Source organism: Oncorhynchus kisutch, linkage group LG27 (genome assembly GCF_002021735.2).
Source record: "Oncorhynchus kisutch isolate 150728-3 linkage group LG27, Okis_V2, whole genome shotgun sequence".
In the NCBI taxonomy this organism is placed as follows: Eukaryota; Metazoa; Chordata; class Actinopteri; order Salmoniformes; family Salmonidae; genus Oncorhynchus; species Oncorhynchus kisutch.
Genome location: NC_034200.2, coordinates 28,611,353 through 28,634,375, shown reverse-complemented (window position 1 = coordinate 28,634,375; position 23,023 = coordinate 28,611,353). Strand labels below are relative to the sequence as shown.

Below are 23,023 nucleotides of genomic sequence, written 5' to 3'. Positions count from 1 at the left end.
GACAACTGTCCCCACCACCACCACCAGACAACTGTCCCCACCACCACCACCAGACAACTGTCCCCACCACCACCACCAGACAACTGTCCCCACCACCACCACCAGACAACTGTCCCCACCACCACCACCAGACAACTGTCCCCCACCACCACCACCAGACAACTGTCCCCACCACCACCACCAGACAACTGTCCCCACCACCACCACCAGACAACTGTCCCCCACCACCAGCACAGACAACTGTCCCCACCACCACCAGACAACTGCCCCACCACCAACACCAGACAACTGTCCCCACCACCACCACCAGACAACTGTCCCCCACCACCACTACCAGACAACTGTCCCCACCATACCACCACCAGAACAACTGTCCCCACCACCACCACCAGACAACTGTCCCCCACCACCACCACCAGACAACTGTCCCCACCACCACCACCAGACAACTGTCCCCACCACCCACCACCAGACAACTGTCCCCACCACCACCACCAGGACAACTGTCCCCACCACCACCACCAGACAACGTCCCCACCACCACCACCAGACAAACTGTCCCCACCACCACCACCAGACAACTGTCCCCACCACCACCACCAGACAACTGCTCCCCACCACCACCACCAGACAACTGTCCCCACCACCACCACCAGACAACTGTCCCCACCACCACCACCAGACAACTGTCCCCACCACCACCACCAGACAACTGTCCCCCACCACCAACTCCCCCCCCACCAGCACAACTGTCCCCACCACCACCACCAGACAACTGTCCCCACCACCACCACCAGACAACTGTCCCCACCCACCACCACCAGACAACTGTCCCCACCACCACCACCAGACAACTGTCCCCACCACCACCACCAGACAACTGTCCCCACCACCACCACCAGACAACTGTCCCCACCACCACCACCAGACAACTGTCCCCACCACCACCACCAGACAACTGTCCCCACCACCACCACCAGACAACTGTCCCCACCACCACCACCAGACAACTGTCCCCACCACCACCACCAGACAACTGTCCCCACCACCACCACCAGACAACTGTCCCCACCACCACCACCAGACAACTGTCCCCACCACCACCACCAGACAACTGTCCCCACCACCACCACCAGACAACTGTCCCCACCACCACCACCAGACAACTGTCCCCACCACCACCACCAGACAACTGTCCCCACCACCACCACCAGACAACTGTCCCCACCACCACCACCAGACAACTGTCCCCACCACCACCACCAGACAACTGTCCCCACCACCACCACCAGACAACTGTCCCCACCACCACCACCAGACAACTGTCCCCACCACCACCACCAGACAACTGTCCCCACCACCACCACCAGACAACTGTCCCCACCACCACCACCAGACAACTGTCCCCACCACCACCACCAGACAACTGTCCCCACCACCACCACCAGACAACTGTCCCCACCACCACCACCAGACAACTGTCCCCACCACCACCACCAGACAACTGTCCCCACCACCACCACCAGACAACTGTCCCCACCACCACCACCAGACAACTGTCCCCACCACCACCACCAGACAACTGTCCCCACCACCACCACCAGACAACTGTCCCCACCACCACCACCAGACAACTGTCCCCACCACCACCACCAGACAACTGTCCCCACCACCACCACCAGACAACTGTCCCCACCACCACCACCAGACAACTGTCCCCACCACCACCACCAGACAACTGTCCCCACCACCACCACCAGACAACTGTCCCCACCACCACCACCAGACAACTGTCCCACCACCACCACCAGACAACTGTCCCCCACCACCACCAGACAACTGTCCCCACCACCACCAGACAACTGTCCCCCACCACCACCAGACAACTGTCCCCACCACCATCAGACAACTGTCCCCACCACCAGACAACTGTCCCCACCACCATCCCAGACAACTGTCCCCACCACCATCCCAGACAACTGTCCCCACCACCATCCCAGACAACTGTCCCCCCACCATCCCAGACAACTGTCCCCACCACCATCCCAGACAACTGTCCCCACCACCACTACCAGACTACTGTCCTGATGCCCACAATACAGACATGCTGGCTGGCACATGCACACAAACACCATCAAGTGGCACATTTATAGGCGTACACAGACACACACTCTTCGTCACTAACTAGCTGGCACATACACACATGACCAAAGGTATGTGGACACCTGCTCGTTGAACATCTCATTCCAAAATCATGAGTATTAATATGGAGTTGGTTCCCCCCTTTGCTGCTATAACAGCCTCCTCTCTTCTGTGAAGGCTTTTCACTAGATGTTGGAATATTTATGCAGGGACTTGCATCCATTCAGCTACAAGAGCATTAGTGAGGTTGGGGACTGATGTTGGGCGATTAGGCCTGGCTCGCAGTCGGCATTGCAATTCATCCCAAAGATGTTTGATGGGGTTGAGGTCAGGGCTCTGTGCCGGCCAGTCAAGTTCTTCCACACCGATCTCGACAACTATTTCTGTATGGACCTCGCTTTGTGCACCGGGGCATTGTCATGCTAAAACAGGAAAGGTCCTTCCCCAAACTGTTACCACAAAGTTGGAAGCACAGAATCGTCTAGAATGTCATTTTATGCTGTAGAATTAAGATTTCCCTTCACTGGAACTAAGGGGCCCAAACCATGAAAAACAGCTCCAGACCATTATTCCTGCTCCAACAAACTTTAAAGTTGGCACTATGCATTCAGGTAGGTAGCGTTCTCCTGGCATCCACCAAACCCAGATTCATCTGTCAGACTGCCAGATGGTGAAGCCAGATGGTGAATCACTCCAGAGAACGTGTTTCTACTGCTCCAGAGTCCAATGGCGATGCGATTTACAGCACTCCAGCCGACGCTTGGCATTGTGCGTGATCTTAGGCTTGTGTGTGTTTGCTCAGCCATGGAAAACCATTTCTTGAAACTCCCGACGAACAGTTCTTGTGCTGACGCTGCTTCCAGAGGCAGTTTGGAACTCGGTAGTGAGTGTTGCAACTGAGGAAAGTATATCTTTGCGCGCTGCGCGCTTCAGCCCTCGGCGGTCCCATAATGTGAGCTTCTGTGGCCTACCAACTTCACGTCTGAGCTGTTGTTGATCCTAGACGTTTCAACTTCACAATAACAGCTCTAGCAGGCCAGAAATTTGACAAACTGACTTATTGAAAAGGTGGCATCCTATGATGGTGCCACACTGAAGAGCTCAGTGACTTTCAACAAGGCCATTCTAATGCCAATGTCTGTCTATGGAGATTTCATGGCTGTGTGCTTCATTTAATACACGTGTCAGCAATGGGTGTGGCTGAAACAACAAAATCCACCACTAATTTGAAGAGGTGTCCACATACTTTTGTATATATAGTGTATATGCGCGATTACACACTAACTGGCGCACATATGCATGCACACACAATAACAGCATTTTATTCAGCGAAGAGCCTCAGATGCCATCAATACGGAGCACACGTTTCTGCATTATACATGCATGCACATCTGTGTGAGGGGCGGAACTCGGGGATGGAAGAGGGAGAGAGGGAAGATCAAGCAGGCAGGGGCTTGGGTGTGTTGGAGAGATGAAGAGATGGAGGAGCATGGATGCCAACCTTGAGTCTGTTCCCTCTAGGATCCTGTCGGCGTGGTCACCGATGACTTCCTGTCGCAGATAGTAGAGCATACGGACCCTAAGGAGAACTCTGTGGGAGGGAGAGAGAGGGGAAAGAGAGAGGGGAAAGAGAGGAAAGGGGGGAGATATATATAGAGAGAGATTGGAGGGAGAAAGAAAACAATATGGAGAGAGGGGGAAGGTAAAAAAAAGAAAGAGTTTTTAAACTCTGGTTCGTGCACGTGTGCCAGCAGCAGTAGCTGGGTAGAGCGAAAGTAGTGGCTCTTTGGCACGAACCCCTGCCCATCCATCATGCTGCCAGGCCTGATTAGCCACGCTGCGCACCAGCCCCCGCGCCTGACAGATGGCACCACATAATCACCCCTGTGTGTGCCGCCTTTCACCCACATCCAACAGGTCTGCCTGGAACCTGGCCTGGCGCCAGCCTCGGCCCCAAAAACCTGGCCGTCGCAAAATCTCCCCAACAACAGCAGAGTAGAAAGAAGAAGAGCGGAGAAGAGAAGAGTTGTGGCCAAGGAAGGAGGAGGAGTAAATAGGACACTGCCTAGAACTAAACAAAAGACTGAAGTGAAAAGTGTGTTGGTGTTTGTCACTAGCAGCTCATGGGAAATAAGATTACTGGGGACTGTGTTCTAAATGAAACCTCCATGTGTGGAAACTGGGTGTTTTGTGTTTGGTTTGAGGTTCGAGGTCAAAGGGCTGACAAAAGGCTCACTTCTTCTTGTGGCATTTGAACGACAGTGTTGGGGTTAAAGGTCAGTTGTGACTTACTTGTTACAGTGGTGTTTGAGGTGTCTCTTGTAGCTGTCCTCCTGCAGTAGCAGGTCAGGGTTACAGCTGGCCAGCCACTCTGCCCTGGGGAGCTGGGGAGGGGCAGGTGGGGCTGGTTTCCCCTTCTTCCCCTTACGACCCCGCGGTACTGGAGTAGACAGACCTACAATTAGAGGGGGGAGTATTACAATGGGCAGACTCACAGGTTCAAAATGTCAAATTCAGATGACATCTCTTTAAACAAGAGACCTGGGTTGGACAAGTCTATCAGCAAAGACTTGATTATTTATTTAAACAATTTGAAATGGCTATTTGCAAACTATAATTGAAAACAATAGCAACTAATTGGGCCAATTGGAGTCCATGTTTTTTTTAACCAATCAGACTCTAGCATTGGCTTCTGAGTGAAACCAATGAGGATTAAGGTCAAACAAGACAAGGAAGTTCAGAATCTGAACCAGTTGGAACCAGACCGCCACAATGTTAGAGTAAGGTCAGGTCAAGAGTCGTGGGGAGGTGGGCTTGAGTGAGGGAGGGACTTAAGTGGTGGGACTGTGAAAAATCCTATGGAATTCAATGGATGTTTATTCACTCTACTCCTACAAGTGGTTATTGGGAAGGCCTTGCAGAGCAGTTCATCAGGGTGTTACTGAGTGGAAAGTGTGTGTTTGTTATGTTGTAGCTAAGCTATAGTTGTGCTGCGTTAGGAGTGTCTAGGGATACATACCGGAGTGGTTGGTGAGTGTGCGGCTCTGTCCGTCCTCAGAGGGCGTGATGAGGTCCCAGATGAAGCGCTTGATGTTCTCGTCGCCACGGTAGTGCAGCAGGCAGTAGGCCAGCAGGGCGCGGCAGATGGTCTCCACATCTTGTTCCTGCAGGGGCCGTTTGAAACGCCCGCGGGACAGTATGTCTCCCCAGCGACCCCACCTAGCAGGGAGGAGAGAGAGAGGGAGGGGAATTTAGTCTGGAGTATTATCATTTATCCTGATGATTGACATTTACAGTCTCGGGCTGGGAGGTTTCATATTGTTACATCCCTCCCTATCCACGACAGCAAATGAAGAGAAGAGTGGGTAGGTGTGGATGGGGCTGTATTATGTCTGGCTCTCTGAACTTCAACCACGGTGCAATGTCACACCACCATCTGATTCCGTGACACAATTCGTTCATGACTGCACATTCAACTGACATCCCATCTCCCTACCGCGGGTGACCCAGAGTAGAACACCAACAAGTGACAACCGACCGAAGACTAGTCTCTCCCTAAATGCTTTTACACAACGGTGAGATAACCCTAGTTGGCATGCAACCCACCAACACCTAAATTCTAGTACAATCAATTTGACTCTGCGTGTTTGTGGGTCGATGGAGACTAGGTCTGGGAAGGGGATAGAGAGAGGGAGTCAATGGCAGCAGCGTCAGTTGAGGGGAAGAGTCCTCAGACGTGATGGCTCTATAATTTGCCCTATAGCCCAGTGGTCTAGACAGTAGTCGAGTCGGTCGGATTGTGAAAAACATCCCCACTGCTGGTGAGACGTGGTTGGTGCGTGCAGCCAGCCGTGATCTGTCACTGTAGAAGGCAGTCGGGCAGGGCGACTAATGTGGGTGTGTGTGATTGGTTGACTGTGCGGATGTTGGGTCATATTAGGAGTGCATGCAAGATGGATCTGGGCTCGTGTGTGTGCAAGTATGTAGGCATGTTTAATGGTCCCATGCGTGTCGGAGCCTCAGATTGCTGTGTAAGTTAAATCACCCTACATGTGAGTGGACAAGCATTAGCACTCTGACCATTTTCCCCCCCCAGACCACCGCAGCATGTGTTCAGCCACTGAGGTAAGCACACACCCTAGACCTCATCATACTTCAAGGACCCGGCAGCCAATAAACCAGACAGGATATGAGATCTCTCAGGTGGACTTCCTGAGCGAGAAGATGTAGATATGGTAATATCCCTCTGGTAGGCTTGTGGCAGACATATTTCTTACATCCCCCCTGCAGTCTCAGGAGTCTAGAGGTAGACATTGGAATGGGCACGTCTCCATACCAAATTTACCACTATGGCAAAACCAAGTCGATCGCCTAGTCTGTCAAGACTGCAAACTGGATAGTTAACCAAATCATTAAACATCTACTAAATTCACTCAGGTCTACGAGGGGTATTTAGTAGAGGTGTGCCGACCTGCACATACTCTTAATCGTATCCATAAATTGACAGTCAGATTGGATGATACTAGTGACGGGAAAATATGCCTAAGTTGGTCAGAAGGTGCATCAGCGGTTCATCTTTTCCCTTCCCTCTCCCCGCTAGTTAGATGTTATGCACATTGATAGCTTGCTAAATGTTATGCACATTGATAGTTTGCTAGATGTTATGCACATTGATAGCTTGCTAAATGTTATGCACATTGATAGCTTGCTAGATGTTATGCACATTGATAGCTTGTTAGATGTTATGCACATTGATAGCTTGCTAGATGTTATGCACATTGATAGCTTGCTAGATGTTATGCACATTGATAGCTTGCTAGATGTTATGCACATTGATAGCTTGCTAGATGTTATGCACATTGATAGCTTGCTAGATGTTATGCACATTGATAGCTTGCTAGATGTTATGCACATTGATAGCTTGCTAGATGTTATGCACATTGATAGCTTGCTAGATGTTATGCACATTGATAGCTTGCTAGATGTTATGCACATTGATAGCTTGCTAGATGTTATGCACATTGATAGCTTGCTAGATGTTATGCACATTGATAGCTTGCTAGATGTTATGCACATTGATAGCTTGCTAGATGTTATGCACATTGATAGCTTGCTAGATGTTATGCACATTGATAGCTTGCTAGATGTTATGCACATTGATAGCTTGCTAGATGTTATGCACATTGATAGCTTGCTAGATGTTATGCACATTGATAGCTTGCTAGATGTTATGCACATTGATAGCTTGCTAGATGTTATGCACATTGATAGCTTGCTAGATGTTATGCACATTGATAGCTTGCTAGATGTTATGCACATTGATAGCTTGCTAGATGTTATGCACATTGATAGCTTGCTAGATGTTATGCACATTGATAGCTTGCTAGATGTTATGCACATTGATAGCTTGCTAGATGTTATGCACATTGATAGCTTGCTAGATGTTATGCACATTGATAGCTTGCTAGATGTTATGCACATTGATAGCTTGCTAGATGTTATGCACATTGATAGCTTGCTAGATGTTATGCACATTGATAGCTTGTTAGATGTTATGCACATTGATAGCTTGTTAGATGTTATGCACATTGATAGCTTGTTAGATGTTATGCACATTGATAGCTTGTTAGATGTTATGCACATTGATAGCTTGTTAGATATTATGCACATTGATAGCTTGCTATCATAGTATTAGGCTAGCAGGAGGCAGCAGAAATCTAAATGATCAAACCGAAAGAGAAGTGATTGGGTGAAATGATTAAACAAGCGAGGACACAGAAATACAGCTCCAATCAAAGCAGCAGGATCAGCGTACAGCCTGCCCTTCTATTTACAAACAGACAAACTAGCCAGTTGAGTTTAGACTACGTAGCACTTCGCACTTGATTGAAAGATGTAAGTTGGCACCCATAAATAAAAGTTTTAGATCACAGACAATTACAAAAAAAACTCTTGATCATATATCGGGAAAATTGCTTATATCCATTACGATACCCGTTTTGTCCGACTACTCGGCACGACCCTAGTATCTAGAGTTACCCTTCCAAAAGGGCCAGGGTTTAGAGAACAGTCAACCTTTCAGAAAGACTAACAAACATGTTAGAGACGTCCACTCACCCATAAACCAGCAGGTTCTTCTCCACCCTGAAGCACTCGCTGCGGGGGTACCCGTGAGCTCGGTCCTGGGGTCGCCTGAGTTTGGTCAAGGGCTTCTCATTCTCGCCGTCACTTTCCAGCTCGGAGAACTCTGCCAATTCGTCCTCCTTCATTGAGCTGTAGTGGCGTGTCTGCTTCCGCACCCTCGGAGTGTCAATCACAAGGGTGTTCTTGGAGAAAAACAATACGTGTCAAAAAAAGCAATCACACTTTCCCCTCTCCTCCATCTCCCAAGTGTTAAAATGCTAAAACCAAAAAAAAAGGGTAGCATGTTGTTTTTATTATTTACCTCATTAGCATAGTTTCCCTGCTAAACTCAATATAGCTATAAAAAAACAGCTGACGTGTCTGTTTATGCGGCTGGATTAAGTGCTATACTCCAGGGCCCTTGAGGAGAGGGAGGGCGAGTACGGGAGCGGCGTGGAGGAGAGAAAAGGACTTGCTTTAGACTAAGTGATGTCTCTGCTCCCCTCCGGAGGCAGCGTAAGCTGCTTACTGCCTCTGGGTCCACTGAAGAGGGGAACTCAGGGTAATTAAGGAATATAAAGAGATTCCCACGGCCACCATTTTAAATTAGCTCACCGTAGCCCAGTTATGACTGGGGTTCCACACATGGCTAGCCTGGGGTAATAAGACTAATTAATTAACGCTTATGAGGGAGAGAATACCACTGATCTCCGATATTGTAACATGGCGTCTACAGGGAGGGGAAATGCTGGTGTGGTTTCTACCATTCCCATAGCGGTTAAGAGCGCTGGGCCAGTAACCGAAAGGTTGCTGGTTTCAAATCCCGAGCCAACAAGGTGAAATAATCTGCCGTTCTGCCCATTAGCAAGGCAGTTAATCCCCTAAGGTCGATGTCCGTGCGGAAATCTAATTAGATTAATACAAAAATCTATTTAAAGTAGAGATGTTTTTTTGCATTGGATGAATATTATTTATTGGCTTTTATATTTATTTGTTTTATCAGACAAAAGCCGGCTATTACTGGCTAATGGAAACCCTTGCCTGGGCTATATCTTGATTAACCCAGTTGATCAATCCAGATTTACCATTAAAATAAATTACCACCATTATGTAGTTGTAGTTATATTGGTAAAAACAAAGTCAAATTGATTGTAAACTCAGCAAAAAAAGAAACGTCAACTGCGTTTATTTTCAGCAAACTTGTGACTAACAAATGGAATAATGTGTCCCTGAACAAAAAAAACAAAAAAGGGGGGGGGTCAAAATCTAAAGTATCAGTCAGTATCTGGTGTGGCCACCAGCTGCATTAAGTACTGCAGCACATCTGCTCATGGACTGCATGTGCTCATTGACTGATTTGCCAGTTTTTGCTGTGAGATGTTACCCCACTCTTCCACCAAGGCACCTGCAAGTTCCCAGACATTTCTGGGGGGAATGGCCCTAGCCCTCACCCTCTGATCCAACAGGTCCCAGATGTGAGATCCAGGCTTTTCGCTGGCCATGGCAGAACTGACATTCCTGTCTTGCAGGAAATCACGCACATAATGAGAAGTATGGCTGGTGGCATTGTCATGCTGGAGGGTCATGTCAGGATGAGCCTGCAGGAAGGGTACCACATGAGGGAGGAGGATGTCTTCCCTGTAACGCACTGCGTTGAGATTGCCTGCAATTACAACAAGCTCAGTCCGATGATGCTGTGACACCACCCCAGACCATGACAGACGATCCACCTCCAAATCGATCCCGCTTCAGAGTACAGGCCTCGGTGTAACGCTCATTCCTTCGACGATAAACGCGAATCCGACCATCACCCCTGGTGAGACAAAACCGCGAGTCTTCAGTGGAGAGCACCTTTTGCCAGTAATGTCTGGTCCAGCGACAGTGGGTGTGTGCCCATAGGCGACGTTATTGCCAGTGATGTCTGGTGAGGACCTGCCTTACAACAGGCCTACAAGCCCTCAGTCCAGCCCCTCTCAGCCTATTGCGGACAGTCTGAGCACTGATGGAGGGATTGTGGGTTCCTGGTGTAACTCAGGCAGTTGTTGTTGCCATCCTGTACCTGTCCCACAGGTGTGCTGTTTGGGTGTACCGATCCTGTGCAGGTGTTGTTACACATGATCTGCCACTGCGAGGACGATCAGGTGTCAGTCCTGTCTCCCTGTAGCACTGTCTAAACGGTCGGGGCGTGACGTTGGCCTGTTGGTGAGGTTTATGACCCACATAAATACCTTCCCCCCTTTCCTCTCTCTCTAGTCTACAGAGTGACTCTTGGAAAGCCCTTTGTTAACAGAGAGTTGGGTAACATCAAAAGGGTGGTGAACAGAACCATATTTCGGTAATCCAACCAGTTGAAAATATGCGTTGGTACTTACAGAATATGATGTCAGATCAGTTGTCATCTGAGACATTACTGATGATAGGATGACAAACTGTATCTTGGAAAAAGTCTACACATTCTAGTTATCAGATTCACATGGAATTGTTGTGCAATTTAAACATTTAAATATGAAACTATTTGTGAAAAGATTAAATGTAATTTAAAGTGAACAGACATTGGTTGTAAACTATGAAACACGCCCTTCTCTCCCCACTACATAAGCCCCTGTTAATGAACATACGTTAAAAGGGCTAATATCAAACTACAGAACTAAGCAAACTTCAGCGTGAGCTTTAAGTATGGCAACTTGGTATGAACTTTGAACTTTAATTCACTAAAGAAGTGATACGTCCTAGCCGTTGAGTGAGCAGCAGCAGCTGTAAACGTGGGCTTGGAAAGGATGGACAAAGTATCTCTTCTACCAAACCCACGACGGTACGACAACGTATCCGTTCTACCACAAGACATACAGTGGGGCAAAAAAGTATTTAGTCAGCCACCAGTTGTGCAAGTTCTCCCACTTAAAGATGAGGCCTGTAATTTTCATCATAGGTACACTTCAACTATGACAGACAAAATGAGAAACAAAATTCCAGAAAATCACATTGTAGGATTTTCAATTAATTAATTAAAAAATTATGCTATTTGGTCACCTACAAACAAGCACGATTTCTGGCTCTCACAGATCTGTAATTTCTTTAAGAGGCACCTCTGTCCTCCACTCGTTACCTGTATTAATGGCACCTGTTTGAACTTGTTATCAGTATAAAAGACCTGTCCACAACCTCAAACAGTCACACTCCAAACTCCACTATGGGCAAGACCAAAGAGCTGTCAAAGGACACCAGAAACAAAATTGTAGACCTGCACCAGGCTGGGAAGACTGAATCTGCAATAGGTAAGCAGCTTGGTTTGAAGAAATCAACTGTGGGAGCAATTATTAGGAAATGGAAGACATACAAGACCACTGACAATCTCCCTCGATCTGGGGCTCCACGCAAGATCTCACCTCGTGGGGTCAAAATGATTACAAGAACGGTGAGCAAAAATCACAGAACCACACGGGGGGGACCTAGTGAATGACCTGCAGAGAGCTGGGATCAAAGTAACAAAGCCTACCATCAGTAACACACTACGCCGCCAGGGACTCAAATCCTGCAGTGCCAGACGTGTCCCCCTGCTTAAGCCAGTACATGTCCAGGCCCGTCTGAAGTTTGCTAGAGAGCATTTGGATGATCCAGAAGAAGATTGGGAGAATGTCGTATGCTCAGATGAAACCAAAATAGAACTTTTTGGTAAAAACTCAACTCGTCGTGTTTGGAGGACAAAGAATGCTGAGTTGCATCCAAAGAACACCATACCTACTGTGAAGTATGGGGGTGGAAACATCATGCTTTGGGGCTGTTTTTCTGCAAAGGGACCAGGAGTATTCTTCAAAGGACAAGGGAGATCTCTGTTGGGCAACACGGCCTTCCATCTACGACCAACCTATTGAAGCACCGCTCAGAGTAGATATTTCTTGCATTTTCCTTTTCCAAATGGGCGGTTATTTAGAATGCATAAGATTCTGTATTTGCAATAGCGTAGCTTCACAAGGTCCGATCAGAGACCAAATTCCTTTGTTCCTCAGTCTTCCGGTGCTTTCATTCAAAACCCAACCCCCTTTCTTTGTGTAACCAGCCGTCATACCTGTTCCATCCTCCAGGGACGTTTTCTTTTATGACATAATTAGTAATCAATATATGACCCATCCTGTGTGTGTGTAACTCTGTGATTGTTTAGGTATTTAGTAAATAAATAATTAAACCACATTTTGTATTGCTGATTCAACTTGTTAGCCAGGGTTCGTGAAGATATCTGAAGTCGTAGAATTATTGGTTGAGACTGAATAAGGTGACGATTAAGAATTGACCGCTATTGATGAAAAAATATTATCAGGTCTAAGAGTTTATTCGGAAGATAACAACTCTATAAACATTATTTTCGTGGTACCCCGACTTCCTAGTTAATTACATTTACATGATTAGTTCAATCAGGTAATATTAATTACAGAAAAATGATTTTATAGAAAAGCATGTCATATCACTTAATCCGGCATAGCAAAGACACAACAGGCGTCTCACAGTAACAATGCAATTTATTGCCCTGGCCACATCTGCAGTCCAAATGCCTCCTTGCAGCATGCCTAAGGCATGTTCACGCAGATGAGCAGGGATCCTGGGCATCTTTCTTTTTGTGCTTTTCAGAGTCAGTAGAAAGGCCTCTTTAGTGTCCTAAGTTTTCATAACGGTGACCTTAATTGCCTACCGTCTGTAAGCTGTTAGTGTCTAAATGACCGTTCCACAGGTGCATGTTCATTAATTGTTTATGGTTCATTGAACAAGCATGTGAAACAGTGTTTAAACCCTTTACAATGAAGATATGTGAAGTTATTTGGATTTTTAAGAATTATCTTTGAAAGACAGGGTCCTGAAAAAGGGACGTTTCTTTTTTTGCTGAGTTTATAATTGATTAATTAAGACATACATGGTTGTCTCTGAAAAACACTGACATAAAAATTCAAATGTAATGATATTGATCTCAAAAGATACCCAACGATTAAACAGAGCAGTAGCTAAGTTTATCTGTCTGGATCAAGTGCCACTGTGACTAGGGCTAATTAGCCTTCTTGTTTTTGCCTTGGTATCATTTTGGAATAGAGTATCTTGATGGTATCTAATATTGTGATAATAAACCTGGTATTGGTATCAAAGTCAAAATTCTGGCATCGTGATAACACTACCGGTTACAGTTCAACCCTCAGCATTTTTGTTGTTGTTGCATTCCTTGAGAGACAAATACTGACCAAGCCAAGTCTTTGCCCCTTACGTCATCCCTGTTACACTACATTTCCCACAATACATTTTCTCAAAGCTCACCCGTCCATTGATGGCTTCCATGTCGAGCTCCGCCTTCTTGGCCCACTTCTGCCAGAAGTCAGGGTCCTCCAGGGAAATGTCCGTCCTGTTCCCAGCAGCCACAAAGCTCGCCTGGGGAGTATGGGTAAAAGAAGAAACGGTCCCAATGGTGAATCTCCTGAATGCATTTTCTCCGCCTTTCTTTTCCAATTATGCTTTTGATCTCAAAAACGTACTGCTGGGTTGGCCACTGGAACAAGCCCCCACTGACACTGCACATTACTCTACTGGTAATGAGCATAGAAATATAATTACTAGAATGGGCCATCAGAACACCTAGACCCATTGACTTGAATGGGAAATCTGTTATAGTAATTCAATTCCTGTGTTACGGACCACGCTACAAAAATGGTGCTAAGAACACATGGGAGACAGCGTATTGAAGCTACCTTGGCGAAGGTGGACCCCTTGCCCTCGGACTCAATGGTGATGGTCTGGGTTCGTCTCAGGAGGATCTGGTCAATGTCCTCTTCGCAGAACTTTGAGCCCTCGTCCTCCTCGTCCATCAGAGCTCCGTAGGCTCCTTTACGGAGGAGGTCCTCCACCTCCTTCTTAGACAGCTGTGGAACCTGAGGTGGTGAAGCACATTTGATGGTTTAGACTACTGAGCTCAGTATATCAACAATAGTTCACCTTTATTAAGACAATTAAGTATGGCTGAGAAGAACCTCTCTTCACAAAGGCAGGTGAGCAATCTGTTTTAGAGATGTTTTCAACAGGGGCGCAAACAGAACGTTGAAAAACAATACTAACATGTCCCCAAGCCTTTGTCTTACTTTTTAACTGTGTCAGAGCTTTGAAACCAGTCATGCATTAGGGGGCGCTATTAAACATTTTGGGATGAAAAACGTTTAGTTTTAAACAAGATATTGTCACGAAAAGATGCTCGACTATGCATATAATTGACAGCTTTGGAAAGAAGACACTGACGTTTCCAAAACTGCAAAGATATTGTCTGTGAGTGCCACAGAACTGATGTTACAGGCGAAACCCAGATAAAAATCCAACCAGGAAGTGCCGCATTTTTTAAAACCGCCTCAGGCCAATGACTCCTTATATGGCTGTGAATGAGCTACGAATGAGCTTACATTTTCCACTTATTCCCCAAGGTGTCTACAGCATTGTGACGTCTTTTTACGCATTTCCATTGAAGAATAGCCGTAAGGGAGCATATTTAGCAAGTGGTCACATGGTGTCTCCCGCAGAAAATCGTGCGTAAAATACTGAGGTAGCCATTTTTCCAATCGCTTCTTATGAGAAACCAATTGCCTCGACGGATATATTATCGAATATATATGTTAAAAACACCTTGAGGATGGATCCTAAATAACGTTTGCCATGTTTCTGTCGATATTATAGAGTTAATTTTGAAAAAGAAAAAAGTTTGCAATTGTAATGGTAGCATTTTCCGGTCGATTTCTCAGCCAAGCATGATGAACAAACGGGAGCTATTTCACCTACAAAAATAATATTTCTGGAAAAAAAGGAACATTTGCTATCTAACTGGGAGTCTCCTGAGTGAAAGCATCCGAAGTTCTTCAAAGGTAAATTAATTTGGTTGCTTTTCTTATTTTCGTGAAAATGTTGCCTGCTGCCAGCAGAGCCTAGCATAGCATTATGCCATGATAAACTTACAAATGCTTGTCTAGCGTTGGCTGTAACGCATATTTTGAAAATCTGAGACGACAGTGTTGTTAACAAAAGGCTAAGCTTGTGTTTGAATATATTTATTTAATTTCATTTGCGATTTTCATGAATAGGAACAGTTACTAGGGGTATTTATGTCTGCTGCGTTATGCTAATTTGTTTCAGGCTATGATTACGATCCAGGATACGAGATTGCTCGTTGCAAGAGGTTAACTGTGCGTGTGTTTGTGTGTCTTACCCCGTTGGCTGCATTTTCTCGGCCACTCATGGACTGCAGCACAGCCTTGTCGAGGCCCAGCTTGAGGCTGGCCTTGTCAAACATCTCCCTCTCATAGGAGTTCCTGGTGATCAGCCTGTAGATCTTCACTGCCTTGCTCTGGCCAATCCTGTGGCATCTGGCTTGCGCCTGAGAGAGGGAGAGGAAAAGAGTGAGAAAGATAAAAATAAATAAAAAAACTTGCTTAGATTGAGTAAAGCATAGACCATCTGACAACAACAAACAGTCATGTAGTGGTGTACCAGTGGTGTGATAACATTGATTCCTGTTTTATGAGTTTCTATGAACCTGTGTACTGCGTTTCAACGTGTCTCTACTGTATCTTAACAGGACTGTCTTCTTTCAAAGTTTACTGAAGTAGCACGGTATTTACCTGTGTAGTAGTGACCACAGTATTCCATAAATTGCATATTCAACTTGAGTATTTAACAAAGTGGTAATGCTCTATTTGCAAGCCCAGCCCACTCACCTGTAAATCATTCTGGGGGTTCCAATCAGAGTCAAAGATGATGCAGGTGTCGGCAGCGGTCAGGTTGATGCCCAGACCTCCGGCCCGGGTACACAACAGGAATACAAAGCGGTCAGAGTCCGGACGAGAGAAGCGGTCAATTGCAGCCTGCCGGAGGTTACCCCTCACACGGCCATCGATACGCTCATACGGGTACCTGGTCGGAAGGAGACAGTCATAGTCAGCTTTAGCAACAGATAAAACACAATCATAAAAAACAACCCACATTTATGACTTTGTCATTTGTGCTCACGCAGATGACTAGTAAATACATTACATTTATATATAGTATGAAATATGGTGAAGCTCAAATGCATTACCCCTCACACGGCCATCATCAGAAGAAATAATCTATGGAGCGGCATTATAGGCTGACCACACAACTCACGTCGCGTGCGTTGCAAAATTAATTTAGAAATCTATGTTATTCAATTATTGCACCCACACTACTCGCACGCGCCAACGAGCATCTGCGTTGACAAGGGCTAAAATAGAAGTCAGTTCTATTTCTGACGCAGATCGCGCTGCAACCCTGCCTCCCCCATCTCCTCATTGGTTTATAGAAGCAGGTACCCACGTGCCATCTCCTCATTGGTTATACCCACATGGGTGATTGAAAGACGAAATGTGTTGCCAGTTGTCGTGGTAATACTATGAAAGTGTAGATGCCATATAAGATCACCATATAAGTTCAAAGATGAAAAAGCCTGGAAGGAGGAGAGATGACTAGAAGTGATTCGGTTGACCGTTTTATGTGTGGATTAATTGTCGGAGTAGAGGACCTTGTGCATTTCAGGTAAAATAACAACAATGTTTATATCCCAGGACAAATTAGCTAGCAATAGCAAGCTAGCTAAATAGGACAAATTAGCTAGCAAGTGAAAGCTAACTAGCTAAATTGCCATACATGTTTAATGCTTTTCAACCTGTCCCCAAATTAATGTCATTGGTTCAGATTTTTTTTTGATATTTTAACCTGCGTGTCGTGATCGCGTTTGGTGAAGGGGGACAAAATAAATGTATGCATTATAGCGCACGCACGCAGCCAGTTTGGGTTCCGTGTTAGGGTAGGGTTCTCAAAATCACACATTTAATTTTTTTACTTTTTTTTAAAAGAATTGGCTTGCAGGCCGCATCTGGCACACAGGGCCCCAGTTTCAGTCCCCTGGGTTAGGTAAGAGTGGAATGGAAGAGAAAATCTGGGAGAGAACATACTTCGAATCAAATATTCAGGGGTAAAAGGTCAGATCCGTACCGTTTCTGGATGAGGTAGTCCTCCAGGATGTCCAGGCAGCGCACCATCTGGGAGAAGACGAGGACCCTGTGTCCCCCGGCCTTCAGCTTGGGCAGCAGCTTATCGATCAGCACCAGCTTGCCCGCTGCCTGGATCATGGCCTGTAGGTGGAATTGGGGCATCTCGGCATGGTGGTTCTCACGGAAGTCGTCCAGGATCTTCTCCTCTGCACCTAGAACATCATTAAACAAACGGCCATGCATCAGAATCATTAAAAGCAGTGAGACTAAATCCAGCAAGTTCACAAACCAACCCAAGCTAAGTACTAACAGAGGTTAGGGCACTTCCTGTGCCCCACCCAAGAAAATTCAACACTCAGAGTGTCCAAAATAAACACTTTAAGCCAAAAGACTGAGTGAGGACTATGTTAGTGTGTGTTAAGCCTGCCGCATGCTTCGGCTGGCACCTAGCTAAACTCAGCTAGGTGACCTGAATGAATGTGTTCACATACTCCCTTAAAAGACCTTCCCTTGAAACATTTGAGATAAAAGCAGCAATGGTACTGTTTGTCCATCTTGGAGATGCCGTAGCCAGTATAAAAAATAGCCAGAATTCATCTAAGATTACTCAAGACAACTGTCATTCATTTAAACTTGTTTGTCGAGGAGATCTTAGAACCAATCACCAACGAAGGGACGTAGACTTCGAGAACAAATGTAGCGTGCACGAACAGCTGGAAAAACCTTTGCCGAAGACCAAAACGTCACAAAATGTTGTCATAATATATGCTTAAACTGTTCAGGATGGGAAGAATGCGGACGCCTTTTGTGTGCGTGTTCGGTACCATTGATGAGGTAGGGGTGGTTGCAGCACTTCCTCAGCTCCATCATGGTGTTGAGCAGGTTGGGGACCTGTGCACCGCCGCCTCCCCATGCACCACCTCCTCCTCCCGGTCCTCCTTTAGACAGGAAGGAGAAGTTCTTCTCCAGGATGGCCCGGTAGTACTTCTTCTGGATGTTGGTCAGCTCCACCTGAGAACAGGAGATGGGAACAACATCAGTTAGGTAAACTCAGTGGAGAGAAATGACATCATTTGACCATGAGGAACGGACACAAAGTCAAACACAGAAACAAACACCTCGATGATGGTCTCCTCCTTGGGGGCCAGGTTCTTCTCCACGTCCTCCTTGAGACGTCGCAGCATCATGGGCTTCAGGATGGCCTGCAGCTTCTGGACCTGCTCCTCAGTCTTGAGGTCTCCAAACTCCTGCATGAAGGTGTTCTCAGAGGGGAAGCGTTCAGGCTCCAGGAAGTTGAGCAGACTGAAGAGCTCCTCCACCGTGTTCTGCAGGGGGGTCCCGGTCAGCAGCACCTTGTGCTCCTTTACAGAGGGAGAGGAGGACTTGGTTTTTACTATACTTAGGTCCTTCCAGTATGTCATTATAGATGTTTTTTTATTACTCCTGTGATAGGAGAGGACGAAAGGGGAAACGTCCCACTGATGTCCATAAAATATGAGCATTTTATCAATAACTATTGCTTATTTTCCAACAGGTTCAATGGCAAGTATTCCAAAAAAACACAGGAGAAATAGAAGTTAACAACTAGACATCTCTCCATGTCAACTCACCATGTCCATCATCTTAAGACCCTCCAGCAGTTTGCAGTTCCTGTTCTTGAGGCGGTGAGCCTCGTCGATGACCACACAGCGCCACGAGACGCTGCGCAGCTCCGGACAGTCTGTCAGAATCATCTCAAATGTGGTGATGACCGCATGGAATTTGTACGCTCCCTTTATCACACGACCCTGAAGATGGAGGGAGGAGAAGACGGAGAGCGAGGTCAGAACACAGGGACGAGCGTCATGGTGTATGGCCAGTAGTTTTTCCTACTTAACTTAAATCGGGAAAACTCTGGACCCTGGTCAGGGAAATCTGGCCTTTAGTCAATTTACTGAATCAAAATGGACTCATAATGTAAAATGTAATGTAAAACATATTTGCTCAATATGAGGTTGGTGGAGTAAGTTTACACATTTAAATGGGTAGTGGAGTAGGTTATGGTCACATTTCAGTCACTCATTATTTGGTCGGTAGTCAGTGTGGAACTCTGATTAATGTTGTTAAATACCTGACTGTCTAAGGTGCTTATTCCTAGATTAGGGTTAAGAACCGACTGTACCATACTATACTGTATCCATGTGGCTAGGAAGGCTTGAGTGTCTGTCACTTAGGCCTGAGTCTTGTGAGGTTATGGTTTGTTATGTAATGGTAAGTTTATGGTGTGGTTAGGTTCGCCTCGCAGGCCGGCGTTACATAGCTATAGAACCGTTGCATTAAGGTCATGTTACCTGTGCATCTGGCCTTCATGGTCTTGTTACGTCAGGTCATGCCTGTAGTGGAAGGTACTGTTATAGTCATGGTTACCGTACGGTCACAACGTACCTGCACGTCGCGGTAGTTCATTTCGTAGGCCTGGATGGTCTTGCGGCTGGCCTGGCTGCCGTGGTAGACGATCACGTTGAGTTCGGTCCAGGTGCGGAACTCCCTCTCCCAGTTTGGAATGGTGGAGAGGGGGGCGATGACCAGGAAGGGCCCGTGGATCCCCTTCAGGTAGATCTCATAGAGGAATGTGATGGACTGGATGGTCTTGCCCAGGCCCATTTCATCTGCTAGGATGCAGTTCCGTCTGGAGGGGAACAAAGAGAGAACATGATGAAAGGGGAACAATGAGTCACCAGTCACTGTATTAGCAGTAGTGAGTAATGTGAATGGGTCCCCTAGGAGGACAGAAAGGAGAGAAAACAGTGCAAATGAATGAGATGTAACAGGGATAGTCCATGTCTCAAATTACACCCTAGTCACAATGTAGTGCCCTACCTATGACCAGAGACCTAGATAGAGCACTATATTGGCACTAGTGTGTCCTTAAGTCTCTGTGCACTCTATTCGTGAGTGAGTAATCTAATGAACAGTTAGATAACCCTGTAAAGGCAGATCAATGACACTCAAACTAAGAAGTTGGCTGTGTGGCTATTGCATCATACTGACTGACTGTGTGTGTGTGTTGTGTGCAGCAGTGGTAGATCACACATTAATGATTGGTGTGAGAAAAGCACAGATTGGGTACACACATGTCCCTGCAACACATGGGTTGGAGGACACAATATGGGGCATGGATGTGTTGATTGTATTTACACATGCTGGGTGACATGGTTCAGTATTATCTATGCAAGTGTGTTGGATAAACACATAGCATATATGGTCCTACTTGTTATTGAGTAGTTGTGGGTTATGAAGGCAGACTTTAGTCAGTAGATATATTGTATATTATAGTATGTAATAATTCCATAATATATACAGTACCAGTCAAAAAGTTGAACACCTATTAATTCCATTGTATTTCTTTATTTTTTACTATTTGCTACATTTTTTAAATGTCTTTCCTTCTTAATGCGTTTGAGCCAATCAGTGGTGTTGTGACGGGGTAGGGGTGGTATACAGAAGATAACCAATCAGTGGTGTTGTGTCGGGGTAGGGGTGGTATACAGAAGATAACCAATCAGTTGTGTTGTGACGGGGTAGGGGTGGTATACAGAAGATAACCAATCAGTTGTGTTGTGTCGGGGTAGGGGTGGTATACAGAAGATAACCAATCAGTTGTGTTGTGACGGGGTAGGGGTGGTATACAGAAGATAACCAATCAGTTGTGTTGTGTCGGGGTAGGGGTGGTATACAGAAGATAACCAATCAGTTGTGTTGTGTCGGGGTAGGGGTGGTATACAGAAGATAACCAATCAGTGGTGTTGTGACGGGGTAGGGTTGGTATACAGAAGATAACCAATCAGTGGTGTTGTGACGGGGTAGGGTTGGTATACAGAAGATAACCAATCAGTTGTGTTGTGACGGGGTAGGGTTGGTATACAGAAGATAACCAATCAGTGGTGTTGTGACGGGGTAGGGGTGGTATACAGAAGATAACCAATCAGTTGTGTTGTGACGGGGTAGGGGTGGTATACAGAAGATAACCAATCAGTTGTGTTGTGACGGGGTAGGGTTGGTATACAGAAGATAGCCCTATTTGGTTAAAGACCATATGGCGAGAACAGCTCAAATAAGCAAAGAGAAATGACAGGCCATCATTACTTTAAGATTTGAAGCTCAGTCAATCCGAAAGACTTCAAGATTCTTCAAGTGCAGTCGCAAAAACCATCAAGCACTATTAAGAAACTGGCTCTCATGAGGACCGCCACAGGACAGGAAGATCCAGAGTTACCTCTGCTGCAGAGGATAAGTTCATTGGTGTTAACTGCACCTCAGATTGCAGCCCAAATAAATGCGCCAGAGTTCAAGTAACAGACACATCTCAACATCAACTGTTCAGAGGAGACTGTGTGAATCAGGCCTTCATGGTCAAACTGCTGCAAAGGAACCACTACTAAAGGACACCAATATTAAGAAGAGACTTGCTTGGGCCAAGAAACACGAGCAATGGACATTAGACCAGTGGAAATCTGTCCTCTGTCCAAATTTCAGATATTTGGTTCCAAGAATAAATAAAATAATAAAATGCTAATTAATTACTTAAAAATCATACAATGTGATTTTCTGGATTTCACAGTTGAAGTGTACCTATGACAACAATTACAGACCTCTACATGCTTTGTAAGTAGGGAAACCTGCAAAATCGTCAGTGTATCAAATACTTGTTCTCGCCACTGTAATTGAGTCTCACACACACACACGTCATATATCTTAACACATGCACACACCAACAGTAGGTTTTAGTACTTCTCCTTACGTATTATACCAGTTGAAGAGCAGCCAGTTCACTCCCTCCAGCTGGTATTCCCTGAGTGCGTTGTCGTTTTTATAATCCCTGGAACTCTCGGATTTATGCCAGTTTTCGGTGGGAGGTCGCTCCTGTTTCAAATAAAAGTCTTCCGTTAGTGGTTTCTGTGCGACTGTTAAAGGGCTGGGCCCAGTAAAGGGCAGCAGGAGAGTGTATAGTGTGTGTGATGGTTTTATTTTACACACCACGCGTTTGGTCTTGGGCTGACGGGCCGCCACGGCCTCGTACTCATCGATCTTGGCCTGGTCGATGTCGGCCTTCAGCTCCCAAGTTATATCCTCATAGGGCAGGGAACACCACTTCACCAGGTACAGCTTCACAGGCTGGGGGGGCAGAGAGAGGTTGGGGTTAGTGTGTGTGTTGGGGCAGAGAGGGCGTTAGTATGTGGGGAGGGGTAAGTGTGTTTTGGGGTTAGTGTGTGTGCGCGCGTCCGGAGGGGTTAGTGTGCGCGCCGGGGGGGGGGGGGGGGGGGGGGGGGGGGGGATAAGGTTGGTTAGTGTGCGTGTGTGTTGGGGCAGAGAGGGCGTTAGTATGTGGGGAGGGGTAAGTCTGTGTTGGGGGGGTGAGCGCGAAGGCGTGCGCGTGTTGGGGGGGGAAGGCGTGCGCGGTTGGGGGGGGGGGAAGGCGTGTGCCTGTTGCGGGGGGGGGGGTAGGCGTGCGCCTTTGGGGGGGGGGTAGGCCGTGCGCCTGTTGGGGGGGTAGGCGTGCACCTGTTGGGGGATGTTAGTGTGCGGTGTGTATTGGGGTGGGGGGGTTTAGTGTGCCGCGTGTGTGTATTGGGGGGGAGGGGGGGGGGGGGGTTAGTGGTGCGTGTGTATGTATTGGGGGGGGGGGGGGTTAGGTAGTGTGCGCGTGTACTTGGGGGGGGGTAGTGTGCGCGTGTATTGGGGGGGGGGTTAGTGTGCGT

General features: G+C 46.7%; 1 protein-coding gene across 1 annotated transcript in view; it reads right to left on the bottom strand.

Annotated features, from left to right (window-relative positions):
* The window catches only part of LOC109871811 (chromodomain-helicase-DNA-binding protein 7), a 94,098-nt gene that overhangs the window by 17,135 nt on the left and 53,940 nt on the right, over positions 1-23,023 (bottom strand). The window contains exons 5-19 of the mRNA XM_031806403.1: positions 22,302-22,494; positions 22,066-22,187; positions 19,710-19,953; positions 18,896-19,072; positions 18,404-18,646; positions 18,110-18,296; positions 17,287-17,497; positions 15,993-16,188; positions 15,485-15,652; positions 13,989-14,168; positions 13,561-13,671; positions 8,260-8,468; positions 5,162-5,361; positions 4,435-4,597; positions 3,644-3,733 (exon numbers count right to left, since the gene is read on the bottom strand). Of these exons, the coding sequence (XP_031662263.1) occupies positions 3,644-3,733; positions 4,435-4,597; positions 5,162-5,361; positions 8,260-8,468; positions 13,561-13,671; positions 13,989-14,168; positions 15,485-15,652; positions 15,993-16,188; positions 17,287-17,497; positions 18,110-18,296; positions 18,404-18,646; positions 18,896-19,072; positions 19,710-19,953; positions 22,066-22,187; positions 22,302-22,494 (2,694 nt within the window). The remainder of the gene's footprint in view (positions 1-3,643; positions 3,734-4,434; positions 4,598-5,161; positions 5,362-8,259; positions 8,469-13,560; positions 13,672-13,988; positions 14,169-15,484; positions 15,653-15,992; positions 16,189-17,286; positions 17,498-18,109; positions 18,297-18,403; positions 18,647-18,895; positions 19,073-19,709; positions 19,954-22,065; positions 22,188-22,301; positions 22,495-23,023) is intronic.